The sequence below is a fragment of the Corvus hawaiiensis genome, chromosome 4 (assembly GCF_020740725.1).
Source record: "Corvus hawaiiensis isolate bCorHaw1 chromosome 4, bCorHaw1.pri.cur, whole genome shotgun sequence".
Taxonomy (NCBI): Eukaryota; Metazoa; Chordata; class Aves; order Passeriformes; family Corvidae; genus Corvus; species Corvus hawaiiensis.
The window spans coordinates 20355861-20372705 of record NC_063216.1 but is presented as its reverse complement, the minus strand read 5'-3'; the positions used below and the strand labels follow the sequence as shown (position 1 = coordinate 20372705).

At 41.1% G+C, this 16845-nt stretch overlaps 1 protein-coding gene across 1 annotated transcript in view; it reads right to left on the bottom strand.

Annotated features, from left to right (window-relative positions):
• Positions 1-16845, bottom strand: part of TMEM178B (transmembrane protein 178B) — a 222052-nt gene that overhangs the window by 155814 nt on the left and 49393 nt on the right. The window contains exon 2 of the mRNA XM_048300142.1: positions 8975-9088. Within this exon, the coding sequence (XP_048156099.1) occupies positions 8975-9088 (114 nt within the window). The remainder of the gene's footprint in view (positions 1-8974; positions 9089-16845) is intronic.

Below are 16845 nucleotides of genomic sequence, written 5' to 3'. Positions count from 1 at the left end.
AAAATACACAAGGATCCAAAGGGCAAGCCAGAAAAGACAAAGTTGATGAAGGAAGAGATGAGGCAGGGTTTGTATTTACAACAAAATCCAAAGAGATATTGATCAATTGTACACACCAGTGGCAGACAGGCTCAAATTAGCTGCCATAATTCCAGTGATGCAGAGGGACATGCAAGCTCAAGCTCCATTAAGTATAACCTACATCCAGAGCAGCCAGATGAGATTTGAGAGACTGAACTCTGAATTCCCACAAGAGATACCTGCAGTTGATTTATATTCCTGATTTCTTATTCCCCCACCAACTGTGCAATCAGTTCCTGGAGGTGGGTAGGGAATAACTGAACAGCTAAACTGTGATTCACCCAGCCAATTAAGGAGTCTTGGGATGGGCCCCTAGACAAATCCTTCAGCTTCCTCTGGTCTTCATGGGCCAGAACTACATTCAGCTCTCACAACATGGCCAAAATCACAATGACCCAGTTAACACTAAGAATCTAAAGATGTAAAGCTGCATTAGGGTTTCTGCACATTAATACTGACACATTTTATATTTTTTTCAAAGCAGAAGGATGTCCTGATTGTACATGAGGATCAGGTTCATTCTGTAATTCAATGTCCAAAGAGCATCGCTGCAGAACCGTAATTAAAATGACAACCACTGCCTAGTAGCTATTGACAGATAAAACCCACCTTGTTTCAGCCTACAGCTCCTGTCAGGTCAGAGTCAGGTTGTTTGATTCCAAGTTTCTTGCCCTCTCTCTCATGCTGGCTGCTCTGATGTTTCCCTGTGGATGGTGCATGGCTTTGTGAACAAATCACACTAAGCTCATTTCCAAAATGTTCCACTTATGTCTATCTTCTTGCACTGAAGTAAGGAAGCACTTAACTCCTCATTACTAACTCTGTTTGTGGCATGTAATCACCTTGAAATATTTAACTGCTGGGATTTCATCTCACTAACATTGTAGGGTGGGGCATCAGACTGAGGCATAAACAAACTGGGACATAATTCATCATAAACCAGGCATTAAGTTGGTATATAAATCAAAAATTATAGAAGTCAAATGGATGAGACCCATTAGAGCCTCCTGTTTGTTCTTTCCTCTTCTCTCACCCTAAGAATGCACAAGGCATCATTCTTGATTAGCCAAGAGACAGAAGAACACCCATCTCTCCCCCTCTGTGTCTCTCAAGAGAGAGGGAAGGGAAACAGAGAGCTCTGTATGCATATTAATAAAGCTATATTTTGACTGGCTGAATGACTGGAAATTATTAGCCATGGTATGTTTTACCTGTCAACATCTCCACACTGCAACAGGCAGAAAGTCTCTAATACTTCTTTGCAAAAAATCACCTAGTGAGACTGGAGGGGGTTTGCTCTCAATTTTCCTGCACTCAGAACAGCTCTGTAAACACCTTAAGACTCTCTTCAACAATGAAGATAAAAATGTCTTCTTTTTTCCTGTATAACAGTGTGAGACAATGCAAAACATCACCTAAGACACAGTGAATCCAAGTGCCTGCATTTACAAATATAACAAAAAAGAAAAACAAAACCAAAAAACCCAAAACCTGTCAACATGAAGGTTGCCAAGCCAAGTGTGCCAAAGCTAGGAAATACAGGAATGAGACCCTTTGAAAGGGTTGGTGTGACAGGTGAGAGCACAAGCAACTCCTCAGCAAAGAGCAATCAGCACAGAGATCAGTCAGTTGGCAACACCTCATTCTCCCTCTCACACAGGCACTTTCCTCTTCACTTACTCTTACACTCCTGGTCATAAGTCCGTCCAAGAAATTTCTTTAGAGGTGGTCCCTAGCTGCATTTTCCTCATTTACTCGGACACAGTGAGAGTTGGGTGGCCATTTGAAGTTTAATTACAGAGTGTGGAGCTCTTATAGTTACTCTGAAAATCAATAGGAGCTGTGCTCTGGAAACATGTAAAACTCAATCTTTCTTTATTTCCAACTGGACACCCAAAAAACCCAAACAAGTTATCTTTGATTGTCAGGCCTAAAATGAAAATTAAAGGCAACAACAAGAGGTTATTGGACATTAATATATTTATCTTTACACACCCTTCTTCAATACAATGACTAGAAATGTGACAAAGTCCATTACAATTAAAAAGGCCAACAACCATACATTCAGCAATGAAAAAGAAACCAGAGGCATCATTGAATGGAAACAGAATATCCCAAATGTATGGAACAAGGCAAGAGTATGTGATTACAATTATTAAACACTCAATAATGAGTGTGCTTAGAGGAGATAAATTAAGGCCAAGTATGCAGCCCAAACTGGGTCATCTCCTGATTTTACATGCTTGCATTTACAACCTTAAAAATGCTCATTTGATTTTAAGTGAACTTCAAGCAAATATCAAACTGCAGATCCAGAAAGTCTAGTGTGGGGTTTCTTCCTGATTCAGAAGAGTGGCAAGAGGTTCATCAGCAGAATAAGACTGTTCTGATTCACCTGTGAGCCCCATTGTGTGAGCTGGGGAAGAACCCCCTGGCTGAGGGAGCAGGACAAGACCTCCCCTCTGCCAGTGTTTCGCAGTAGCAGTAGTGTACGGTAAGACCTCTGACTTGTGCACTTTTAACAGGGCTTTGGAGGGGATCCTTCCCTGTTCGTTCCCCAATTCACTCCAACACAAACAACAGAGTTGGACCATTTTTGCACCTTTTCTCCAAAATTGTTCCAATATACCACTCCAACCTTTTTCCCAATTGCAATGTTTGGTAATCCCTCATCTTACCTCTCCCCAACTCTCCAGCACTGTTTTACCTCTTTCCTTGTCCTCATTTTCTCCCTTCCCAAATCTTGGCCATATTTGCTATTCAGGCACCCCTGTCAGCTCAGGACTGGAAGATCTACTGGCCTCATCCCTTACTCCATCCCTGCTCTTCTGCCTCTCAGAAGCAAATGAAAAGTGGTATGCAGCTGGGAAATTTATTAATTAGTGTAGGTATTAAGGGCACAGGCATTAGCAGATCCTAAGACAAAGCCTAGCAGAAGGCAATAAATTCCCTTACAGATTTCAAAATAGGTTAGACTTCAATGCCAGAATAAAATTATATCTTAGCTTGAAAGAGCAGGATAGAAAGAAAACCCTACAGCAGAGAGAGAAAGAGAAGGGGAAATGAGAAGGTCTGTCACTACCACCTGGTCATTAGCTATGGGAACAATGAATGCAACAAAGATCCAACAACACAAGACCTCCAGGCATGTGAGCACCTGCTGCCTGACTAACCTCTGGGATGGCTGCCCTGTCTGTTGTAATAACCAATGCATTAAGGAATGACATCATATTGTCAGCCAAATGGCACTGACCAGCAGGATGGGGCCATACGTCAGGGTGTCCTTCCATCTGGGGGCCCAGGTAGCTAATTAAAAATGAAACAGGATTTCCTTGCAGAGGCACATAGGAATGGAAGGAGGCAAGAAAATACAGGAGAGAGTGAAAGAAAGGAGCAAGAAAAGTGGGATGCCACCTATTTACTTCAAACATTGTTTTCCATAGTACCCATGGGAAAAAAAAGCAAAAATTTTCTGGGGTGAGCCCTTAAAGATGCAACAATCAAATATTTATTGTTGCTTATAAAAGCGGATGGGGCCAAGTCCATGAGCCTGCTGGTGTAACCAAGGCACTGTCAAGCTATCATCTGAGCTTCTGTGAAAATCTCAACTTCATATTCCATGGAACAAGATGGCTTGGGTAGTCTGTAGAAATTAGAAGTCTAGACATTACAGAAATTCAAAGTACAGACATTTTCTTGAGTGTTAATTGTTGCTGGATATTTTTCCAGTAGTTTTACTGGTTATAAGGAAGTATTTGAATGCTTTGTTGGCTCCTGCAAAATTCAGAGCATTAAGGCCAATAAAATCCACTCAGCTTTCAGCATAGATGCTGTATGAATTAAAATTTTACCATTCTGTACATCCTGTAGAAATTATTCATTTCCTCCAATACTTGCTCCTCCCAGAATGTGCCAGGCTATTACTTTTGACTTTAGAGTTCATATTTTATGCAAATAGCTTTTAGACCACCACAAACACAGGAGTGTTGCACTTGCACAGTGCAGATAAATGCTATCATTCCAATACAAAGCATTATGATTGTTCTGACAAGGCAGTTCACCATATTTATACTTTAAATTCAGAGCCCATGTCCTGTGGCCCTGCAGTAGAAATGTGGGGGTAGAAGAGAGGCAAAGGAGATCTCACAGTGCCAGGTAAGGAGCATTTTTTAAAAGCTCAAGAAATTCTAAACACTTAGGAAGAATCAGCTACCTGTTTATGAACTGGTTCACTCTAGAGCAGTGTGGTGACAATTTCTAAGCTGTGCAGGAAAAAAAAAAATCAGTTTCCATAGCAATTCCAGCCACTTCCTACCCAGATGCAGCACTCTTCACATTCCTGGACACAAAACACAGCTGCTGTGGAAGACAGGCTGAGGAGGCAATGGCAAGCTGGAGAAGAACAGACAGACAAATACCTTCTTTTGCAGCCGTGTTAAATTCAAAGTACAAAATCAGGTTTGTGACATATTAGGAGGAAGGAAAAATAAAAGACTTATAGACCAAACTATCTACCTCACATAATAGGCTCTGTGAATCAGCAAAACAAAAGCTTTTGGAGACAAGGAAGAATTTTTTTGTCTCTCTTCTGATGTAGAGACTTTCATGCAATATAACACAAGCCACTGGGAGCTGTGCTAAAGGCCCCGAGTGCCGTGCAGCAATCATCCCATTTTCAGCTACCAAGGCAGGAGAAAGGAAAGAGGGAGTCATTGCACTTGTTCTCTGAGCGAAAAACAAATCTCACTCTTCAAGAATACACATCAGCAACTTGCTTGTTTGCAGCACTTTAAAGCCACAGTAGTTTCTTCATCTACCTTGGAGACAATATGGCTCTTTTACATGAAACTGTTAATTCTCAGAGTGCAGCATAAGACGAATATAGAGCCTGGGTTGCCTATAGCCTGTTAAAAAAAAAAACTAGAACAAAACAAACACACCCACACAAAGCCAAACAGGCATGAAAGCAAAATGACCTTACTACAGTCCTTTTGATGGTAAAAACAAACCGGCATCAACTCGACACGTGTTTGTTGTTCTCCAAAGAGTAAAACAGTAGACTGAACACTCCCTGGGGGGTTTGAGTGCCTTATCCCTCGCAGTGGCTTTAAGAAACAGCTCTGTTGGCTGCTGGAAGATGCTAAACTGAATACAGCACAGCCCCTCATTGCCTTGGAGGTACTACCATTTTTGTTGCAAACACAGCCTTTCACCTGCTTTGCTACAATATACCAGCTAATGGTTTCATGAAGATTTTGGGACAAGAAAAAAAAATTAACATCAACATAGCCTCCCTTTTACTGTCAGCTTCCTTAAAGAACAAGCACCCAGTTGAAATGCTTAATCACCCGAAAACACTTCTCACCCTTCCCAAAGCCTGCACCACATTCTAAAGCTCAAACCCCTGCCATGAGCACATTCCCATGTGAACATATCTGTAGTATAATGAAAGTGAACCTACAGGAACAGCATAAAACACATGGAATGATGTGTGAATAAATATAGAACTGCTCACATTTTCTTGGCTTTTTACTGTAATAATACACCTCCAGTTATAAGGGCATCAATGATGCTGGTCTCGTTTTTCAGAAAACAGAACTATGGATCAGGTTTTGTACTCAAGGCTAGGGCCAAAGTGTGCCAAGGTAAATGCCTAATACTGACTCAGTCATATCATTATGCCAGCATCTTCCATAAAGACAGTTACTCATGCTCAAAGTTGTCGGATACAGCTTTCCTTTGCTTCTCCCTTCCCCTCCCAGCTCATATAGATACATGTTTTGTCTAATTAAATGAACATTTATCTCCTGACAGGCAAGATCTGACAATACTACAATCATCCTTCCCTCCATCCCTGTTTAACCAGAGATAGTTGAGAGGAGGTGATTACAGAGAAGACAAGTCCTATTTTCCCAGCTCATACTGCCATAGGCAATCAATTTGGAGCAAAGGTTCCATCTTGAAAATGTCAAACAGAATGAAAAAAAGAAAATCAAAAATTGTAAAGTCAGTTTCAACCATTCCTCTAGGACAAGCTGGTCTCACAGGCTCTTCTAGCATAGCTAACAGCACAGCTAGAGGAATATCTGCTTTGTGTGCTGACTGGTGCCATGGGGTCCTCAGCCTCAAATTAATTGTCCCTCACCCACTCCTGCAATTTAAGAGAAACTGCTGGAGCATCAGTCCTGCCCTCCAGTCCAAAAAAAGCAGTTTGTAGCCAATGGTGGGAGCCCTCTCTCCTCTGATCCCCAGACCATTGAACATGCAAAACAACGAATTTCCTTCCCAGGCAGCACAGTTGGCTGTCCATACACTAGAAAAAGAAAATAACCACTACTGAAATACAAATATATCAAATTATAACAGTGGCTTCAGCCTGGAAGAGGCATTTTTCTTTACTAGGGTGACCAGATATTCTGCTTTCACCTTTCCAGTTCCTCTGAAGTTCTCCAAGATGCCAGTCTGCCCCCATGTTTCTTCAGGAAATACTTTTGGTTTTTTCCCCTATCTCATGCTACAGATCTGAAAAATAATCCATGGCAAGAGAAAGAAGATAGCCAGGCCTGGGCCCTGCTTCTTTTGCTGCTTGTCACAACATTCACTGAAAGGAACAGGAAAATAATGGCCAGGTTGACTTGGAAATATCAGATTGACCAGTGTTGAGATGAAGTAGCTGTTTCCTGGATGAAACCAGTCCAGAGGCATAGAGCAGAGTCAGCTGCTAAGGCAGGGGCTAAAATCACAGGGACTTCCTGAAGGGACATACCCCCACTTTGCCTACTGCAATGCAAAGGGAGAAAACCCCCCTCAACCAAAGCACAATTTGAAAAGATTGTTATTGGCCTTGTCTTTTAAAACAGGTTACTGTTCCTACACAGGAAATAGTCATACAGATTCAGTTCATTGTTAAATGCAGCGACCTCCAGAACCACCGGTGGTTAACCCCATATTATCAAAGCACTCTGTTGCACCAACTGCTCAGGAGAGGAGAGCTTCAGCAAAGTATTTCTCTCCTCCTCTGTCTTTAGATAGGTAGATGCAAACATCAGTTCTATCTACACCTCCCTATGCTTATCTGACTCCTGAAACTGGCAAGAAAATTTGGGTCAGAAATATGCACCCACACCTACACACTCTGCACAGAGGGGACAAGCAGCCTCACCCTGAGAGTGCCTCAGACCACACCAGATACGTAAATGTGTGAGCAGTGTCTAGACTGCACCTTTGGAGGCTGACAAATGCCCTACCAACATATCAGGCTCAGGAACTTGCTGATCCTACCAAGGGATGCACACAACCTTAGATGGCCAAGTATATAACTCTCTATTTGAGCCATTGCTGAGATAAAGATTAATATAAGAATTATTTTCTAAAATTAAACAGTGAGATTCCTGCAGTACATGGTTGCAGAAAAGTCATTGTTACTCAGTGGCAAAATCACACATACACAAAAAGCATAAACCAAAGTCCCTTCCTACTGCCCCATGAGCCCTAACAGAAGATGTCTTGGGTGGGAGATGCATTTCTTTTTTTGCCCATAGATGAGTATTGTTACATTTTACATTAACATAAAACTAACACCAGCAGAGAAGACAGGTGGTAGGAGAAAACCTGAATGGAACTTAACTACTTGATCTTCTGATTTCAGGGACAAATTAGCACAGCACAATATTTTGCAAGACCTGCCTCTTAAACCTCCTGAGAGGCATAAGTTCAATTATTCCTCTTCCTTGTCATGTGAAAATAAAAATATGTATTTATCCACAGGGACACATTAAAAAAAAAAAAAAAAAAATCAATAGGTATTTAGCAAGACCCTCTAGAATGTTCTTAATTCTTTACCAGAGTGGACCAGAAAGGCCTACAAGCACCAATGAATCTCAAACCATTCTGGACCTCACCCTCACCAATGTAGGAAATCAATTACAGCATTGCACCTTCTCCTCCCCAGAGCTTAGAAGGACCCTCCCAAAGCAACAGCTACATAAGGGAGGACTGAGACAGTGAAAGCCATGGGAACACCAGAGGTCTGGCACAGTTCCCAAACCAACAAAGTAGCAGCTCACTATCACCTTTCAAGCTTCCCAGTCAGAATCAGCATTGCCTCAACCCCTGCCACCTTCAAGGAGCTGTAACTGCTTCCACCAAAACAGAACTCTCAGGACATTCATCCCTGACTATGTAATAACAAGAGCAATCACAGTGGCATCCTTCCTTGTGAAATCCTACCTCTTGCATTTTATCGGTGAAAACCCTTTTCCATCCCCAAGATGAGAAAGACAAAAGACTTAAGGTCAGCCAGTACCTCCCAAGGCAATTCCATCCTTGTCAGATCTTGTCACTTCAGCAAACATTACAAAGTTGGTGACCACTGGCTACAATTACCACTGAGGGATAAGCTCCTTCCTTATGCCTTAAAGGATGCAGCAATTCTGTTTCTAGATCTTCAAAGGAGAGTGATACCACACTCACACAGGAGCTGCTGGCAGTGGGACATATTCTACAATAAAAGCCAGCAATGAATTCTCCTGGCAGCAGGAAACTCAGCAGCAGCAAAGGCATGAGAATGTGCTCACGTACAGAGCATTCCACTGAATTAAAAAATAGGGCATTGATTTTGTTATCCATTTTTGTATTTAACTCAATATTAATCTCTGCATACAAATGCCTTTTCCCCACCGCCACATTCTCATGCCTCAGCAGAATTTCCAGTCAGCAGCAGAAACAGAGATGTAGGTCCTAAGAACAGATCGATCTGTCTGCTACAAAGACAAACTGTATGTGAGATGAGGGCTCTGAGGGGGCTGTCACTCAAAGCCTCTGTTCTCATTTATCAGGGAGCACCTCCCACCTGCACACAAGGAGAAGGGTGAAGAACGGCAGCAACACTTACGCAAGGCGTGCCACTCATCCTGGCGGATTGTCTTGGTGATGTTGTAGGTAAGGTTCTTGGGGATGGTGGCTGAGGAGTAGTGGTACTTGATGTACGAGCACCGCTCAATTGCTCCTGGGAAAGGCAAAATGCAGAAAAGTGTGGTTAAATGAATGGAACATGTCCTGCCAGCTATAGGCCAGATGGGTTTGACAACCAAAAGCAAAGCCTAGGAGCAAAGCAATCCCTACCATTCCTGCCCACTGTGACAACCAGCACTGTCTCTGGCCCATGACAAGTAAGCTCAGATCCAAACTTATGATACAGGAAGTTTATCTTTCACACGTTCCAGGGACCTTCCAAGACTGCCCTGGAGCAGCTGCCAGTGTCTGCTTTTACCATCAGGTATCTGTGTGGCAAATTACCCCTTCTTTCATGTCTTCTCTGAACTATGAGCTAGCAACAGCCATGCAGTTACTGTATAGAAACTGTAAATTCATGTCTTAATTCTTTGTGCAGTCATGGTCATGACTCAATGCCCCTACTTCAGGAGAGACAAAACAAGCCCCTTTAATCTTTCCTTAAATAATAAAAAACAACACGGAAAAAATTATACATATAGATAGTGAACAATTTCCTGACCCCTCTACACCCCACAGCAGAAGGATACACGACTGGCTACACTGTCTCTTGAAGGTACCCGGACGCTTTTACAGCAGGTTCAGAGACAGAATTCATTTGCATCCCTGAACAATGAGGCTCAGATGGCAACATCAGTGGTTGAAATGGGAAATTTTTTCCTCTATTTTCCTCAGGATTTCACCTACATTCTGCAGAAAAAAACACCATATGCTGCTTCTGATGTTTTCTGGTCACATCATTACATCTCCTTTTACAAATACTTTCCTTCCTGTAAAATAATTGCCCTTCCAGGATCTGATCTCCTGGCATCTCTCTGCATAGTTAGTGTCCTTAGAAGAATGGGGTCTGGTGTAGTCTGATGCTTTCCATGAATTATAGCCTAGCCAAATTTCACATCTGATCAGAAACCTGTAACAGTTCTTGTATCGATGAAAGCCAGTTTTCCTACATTGCTTTGGCCAGCATTCTCAGCTAACACTGGCTTTATTAGACCTTCCCACTAAGCTGTCAGATTCAAAGCTCAGAGAAGTCATTTTCCCACTAACATTGTTATTTTGGCTCAGGCCTTTGATAACTAAATAGGTACCCTTAATGTGGTTGGCCATGCTGTTTGTTAGTAGCTACCACTAGTCAGAGAAGCAGCTATGCTGGAAATGCTTTTATGTATTAAAAATACATTAAGACAAGCACTCAATAGAATAAATTAAATGAAGCAATGAATTATATAAATAATAAAGAGCACTATACACAAGGAGGCAGGTAGAGGACACTTACTGCCAGCCTGAACTGAAAAAGCAGACCCATTAGCCTTATATCGACAGTTCCACTGGGTAAAATATGCTTTTAAACCACAACAAATACAGGTTTCTACTAAGGGTGGTAAGATGCTACTTGGCATGAACTTAGATGATAGACCATGAATTCACAGCATGAAGAAGAAAACCAATGAAACAAGTTATTAATTACATCACAGTCTACCAGCATCTTCCAATGTTAGTGCAATACAAAAATTTGAGGTCTTCATTGTTTGGTTCTCTTAAGTATTCTTCACATTCTGCCTTTGACAGCAATTAGATTAGACAAAGCCAAATATTATAGGGGAAAAAGGCAAAATATTTACATATGTATCCGCCTGCCCTGACAGCGTGATGGGCTTCTGTGTGAGTCTGCACCATCTGGGCACCAAATGTACGCCCAGAATTAAAGTTTCAAACTAAGAATAGTATTTAAATAAAAAGACAGCTAGTGTGCAAAGAGCTTTAAAAAAAAAATCCCCAAATCACAACCTTGCCTTCTTATAGGTTTTCCTATCCCCTTTTGCTCAGTTGCTTTCATAGATTAGAAGCATCAGCAAGAAAACAACAAATGGTCATTTGTCAGAAATTAATCTTTAAGTTATCAGATACCTGCCCAAACAAGAGATTTATATAGAATAGTAGAAAGGGACATAGAGCCAAGATACAAAATAAAAGCTTACAGAAGGAAGGGAGAAAAAAATCCTGTTTATTTGCAGCTTTTCTGGAACCAAAAAGGCTAATTTCTAGTAAGGTCCATCAGATTTCTAATTCTGCAAAGACTTTTGGTAGTAATGCAGCAAGCTGTTCAATATCACTTGTACCACCAAAGCATAAAGCAGAAAGAGATTATGGGCTGAATTCAGGTCATCACTTGACCATATACATAATTTTGGGCTTTTGCTTACTTCCCCATGGCTCTAATGAGACTTAAGTACACAAAAATATCAAATAAGGCATGGGTGGGCAAATAAGGCATGGTACAGCACTTGGCATGGCAGTTCAGAGAGGGCACTGAAGCCCTGCCAGCTCCACCAGGAAGCAAGGGTGTCCACTCAGCAGAAGCAGGCAGTATCCTACTGAGGAACTCAAGGTTTTCATGGTCCAAAATGACAACACTTGTGATGGCTTGGCATTTAAACGTGAACCACTTATTTAAACCCACTCTCACAAGTGTAGGAGAGTGACTATGCTGAGTCAATGCAAGTACATCAGCATATATCTAACTAAAGGTGAGAATTAGCTTTTGAACCTAAGAAAGAGGCTTTCTGTAGCCTGGACCTGCCAGTAAAAATTAGGAGAATGGTGAGTTTATGGGCAGTGATGACTTCACACGTCTGATGTTTCCCTACTTGTTCCACATAGAAGAGAACAATGTTCAAGATGCCCAAAGATCCAAATCCTGGAAGTCCCTGTGAGAGCAGAAGCAGCAAGAGCAGCAAGGATCAGAACTACTGCTCTGCTGGAAAGACTTCTTAGAGAAGTGCTACAAAATCCTTACCTTGAGAAGAATTAATAGCTATGCTCACTCCAGTCTTTGGGGCAGGAAGAAAAGCAAGATTTCCCTTCCATACCCTCAATAGGGTAACTGCAACTTATGGAGCACCTCTAGCCTTCAGCACTAACTTGGAACGACCAAATGCAACTGCAGCTGTGCTCTGCACTTTGCTTCAATAACTGGGAACACTATTTATAGAGCAAAGCAGTGAGTGAGGGTTTTTTCACCTGTGACCTGCCATAGCAAGAGTTACAGCTGGCCACAAGAAACACAAAACCCACCACAAAGCTGCTCCAGGGACAGATGCAATATATACCATGTTTTTCTGACCAAAGCGAAATGCTTACTGAAAATACTAAAGAAAAGGAGCTGACATCTTCCAATAGAGTGCTAGGAAAAGGATCTGCAGAAGGATGCAACTAGAACCATGCAGAGCAAACCTCTGCCATACCAGCATCACGAGCACAGATGCTCAGGGGATTCAGCAGCTGTTAACTGTGGCTGGCAACCCCCTGTTCCCTGCAAAGGTCAGATGACAAGCAAATCTGAGATAAGGAAACTAGAGATAGCTTCATCCTGAGCAGCTAAGTATTCACAGCATTAAACATGCACCTCCTCTTACTGACCCACTTACCCACTCAGTTTCCTTCCCATCTCTGCTGATCATTGCTCCATACTATTGTTCCATAATACCTCCCCTCTTCTCTCCATTACAAGAAAAACTTTTAACCTGGGCCATAGCAGAAATATTGCCTGCAAACACTGATTTTTTCTATTCAATTTTCAAAACTTTACCAACCAACATCCTGATGTTAGTTCAGCTGCTAGAGAAACTCAGCTACCACTGCATTACTAGGGCTGTAAACACCATCTCAGTAGAGGTCCCAAACTGTTTGGTAATGCAGGATGTGACTGAACCATTATCCCACTCTAAACAGAAGAGGACTGAGAACAATTAAAAGCAAGGTCATACTGCTGGTGTCCATACTGTATTTGTCTGGTGGGTAAACACACACCTTTTTCAGAACTTTTGGACCAGTCTTTCTTCATCACCATTTGTGCCCCCACTACTCCCTTAAATATATTATTTCAACCCTTTCAATCTGCTCCAAGTAACAGTCTTTACCATGGTTCATTTAAGAAATAGAATGGAAATTCAAAAATGCCACCAAGGTATGGGTTACTTCTGTCCTAAGTTTTAGATCTCAGAAGCACCCAGAGGCATTTGCCCAGTGAGGTCAGTTTGACTGCTGCAAAGGTGGTTGCCAGGTTTCATGAATTTACAGCATCAGTGTGATCATATAGTTTAGTCTTCTGCTTAATACTGACCAACCCATTTGAGAGCTGGCAACAGAAAGTAGTCCTTGAGATGGTCTTTCATCAAACTGGTAATCTGTGAGAACAGTTAAGTGACAGTAATATCACTTCAGATCCAGCCTGAGATGGCACAGAGTTACTTTGCATGGGTTATCTGAGTGTACACCCTGCCTGTCTTGAGGACTAGAATATTTCACATTTCCCTCCTGCCTCAGCTTTCAGGGCTGCAGATTGTGGAACCATCCTTAAAGGTTCAACTACAGATTAACTCAATACCTGTGAATAAATTACCTTTGGTAGCTAGAGGACTTGCAGATACAGATAAAGTTTTCTCCCACACTAAGATTCTTTGCAGCAGTACCTGAGTTAGAGCAATCAGGGATCTCAGATGCACAGAGCCAGCAGTTCGTTCACTCTGGATGAACTATGGTGTAGCCACTCCCCAGACTCCACAAGCTAGGACTGAGGGTCACCTTACATTCTATAACATGCAGAGATCTGAACCAGGGGGTACCCATTCTTCTTTTATAGTATGCATATTGATTTGTAAGAAGGATCCAGCTGTAAAACTGGTATTTGTTTTGCTACATTTCCTGTCAAAGCTTTTGCTATTATGAGCTTCCCTGAAAAGACTGGTGGGATATTCTGAGCCTTCGCTACCTCCAGGCAGCTCTCCCTTCTTCTATATTGCAGATACCTCTGGATGAACTGTTTGCAGCAAGCAATTTATTCCACAAAATTCACCCTTTGTGCTAGTTCTAATTTTCACAAATCTGTTTGAGAATTACTACACAAGCATTTCCTAGTAAAAGGAATCTTAGCTTCTGGCTTGCAAACTACATATATTTGCTCTTCATTATGAGAAACTGCCCTCTGTATGAGAGATTGCCTTAATTCCATTGTTTGGTTACTGTTCCCTCATTGGGAGGCTACCTCCATAGCAGAGAGATGTAGATTGGTCATTTAGTCTCTAATTATTTCACATTATCTTCAGAAAATCTGTAGAGCAGAGAAGGTTCATAGTGGGTTGTTTTTTTCTTAGCATAACATTTCAGTAAGGTTTCCAGAGGCTATAATCATAGTTAGGACCAGGATTAGGTTACAAAAAGCAATTCCGTGTGGCATATATATCTGTTATTGTTTTAGAAGTCTTCTCCCAACTGGAAAAGTTCATTGTTTAATTGTGTTAACATTTTTGCATCCTTCAAACTATCCCTGGCCATTCAGGCTGGTGCAATTTCAGAATTATGTATGCAGATGTATGTGCTGCCCTCAGTTACTTTAATCTTTCTTTTGAGTCATCAAAACTCATCTGGAAGTACCTTAATATAGGCAAGACTGTTGCAGTTTCAGCATGAATTAACTGGTCAAATTAAACCTTGGAGGAGGATAGAAGGAGAAATTAAGTTCTACTTTGACCAGCTGCTATGACAGAACTGCAATCAGAGACTGCAATCAAATTGCAATCATGCAATCAGATATGCTGACTAGTTAATGAACACAGGATGACTTTTTTAATGAAATCAGATACTTATTAGAAAATATTGCAACACCTTTAACAGGATTATTTTGTTACTTGTGGAGTAATACTAACCATGAAAGTACTGGTTACATATTTTTTCCATATCTATAAATAGATTAATATAAAAATGTAGGAATGCTATTCTTCTGCATTAACCATAGAATTATTTACATTAAAAGGGTTTTCTAGATGTCAACCAGTCCAATGCCGTGCTCAAAAGAGGCACAACTTCAAAGTTAAAATCAGATCCAAAGAGTCCAAGAATGGAGGTGCACATCCTTTAGCACCTATTTCAGCATCTGACCATCCCTAATACCTAATCAAGAATTCCCTTGGTGCCACATGAATATTTTGAATAATAGAATACCTAAGAGTAAAGGGCTAAAAATCTAGGAAGAATATGCAAAAAGCACCACCTTAATCAACATATCTGGTGAATATTCATTAACTTATACGTATAAATAGAAGCCAATGTTCTAATTAATGAAGCTCAACATAGATTTTCAGTTGCAGCATGGGCCAAATTACTAGAACAAGAGACAATGTTTCTTCCTGACTGGCTCTGGCATCATCCTGCACTGAAGTTCAGCTTGATCTGCCAGTAGGACTTGTTTTAACTTGTCCTAGATAAAGTGAAACAACTCCTGGTGCTCATTGTTGCTTGCCGTGAGCTGCTAGAACATTGGGTTGATGCCTCCCTTCAGTTGATGAGTTGGAGTTTCTGTCTGTTTGGTTTAAGGCTCAGCTGCTAGTCCCTAGCTGCCTTCCCTACAAGCGGGTAGAAGTGCACTGTCAGGTTCTACTCACCTTCTGGATATCTGTGTAAAATGAGAGGGGGATCTGATCCAGTGTCCTTCCCCATTTGCAGACTGACCCAAGGGTCACATACTGGGAGAGACAATGAACATGTCTATGGGAACACATGACAGGGATCAGCAGGACACTTCTGAAAAGGACCACCTGATCATGTCTAGTTACCTTGCTTTGGTTCAGAACACAATGTGCTGTAATGAGATGATGTCCATTAGATTCTTCACAAATAAAGTTAAATCAGAAAACATGCTAATGGAAATTCAACTAATGGTACTAGAGCAGAGCCAGTTTAACGTCCCCTCCTTGAAAACACAAAGTGAACATTAGGTCCTGAGCACAAATTGTTTCTTTTAAATTCAACCCCACCGTACCACACCGGCAAAAACAAAAACAACCAGAATTCAGATCACCAGAAGTTTTGTACAGCCACAAAACTGCATTCATCTGTAACTTATTTTGATGTCTTTAAAGAACAATTTTAAAACTGTATTTCAACTGAAAGTCTGAAAAACATACTTGGAAAATTCTACAGCATTTTTCTAAATTTCATAGGTTTTTTCAGCTGAAACCATCAGCCACCTTAGATTAAGTTCCACTAAAGGTTCTGTTCCCTTGCATGCTTTTTGCTTCAGAAACAATTTTGTACATTAAAATAAACAACAATTTCCTAACTGTACATAAGTGTAACTAAAAATGTACTTACAAGCACATTAAGCACCTATATACTCCCTGTGGGGTAAAATGCAGAAAGCCTGTAGTGCAGTCAGCTAGGTAGCGGGTGGCAAATGGATATTTCAGTATATAATATCATTTAAATTTGCTTTTTACATGATGCCCTTACTGACCACCAAAAATGCAATGAGCACAGAACTTTGGGGAAACATACTCAGAAGATAGCAGCATTATGTTTTACCTGAAGGAAAAGCTTGCTTGTATCCACTGAGTTGAGAGCCACTGAAAGGATGAGACATAAAATAAATATTTTGTCCACAAAATGGCACATACCCAGCAAATACATTAACAGAACGCACAGCTTAAAGATTTTCATTAGGAAAGTGAGCAAACATTTTTTTTTTTCCCAGAGTGAGAAGCAGAACCTCGATGTTCTTTTTTCCTTCCATTTTTCTTTTACAGCTCATCTCACTTAACTTCCAAATAAAGACTCTCTCAGAGCCTCTAGTTTAGTGCAACTTGTTAGGCAATGCTCAGCTGGTAAAGCAGTCTTGTAAAAACTTAGCAGGGGGATGGTCGAAAGGATCCAACATACTGTACTATATTGTACTATCCATACAGAAATGGGATAATA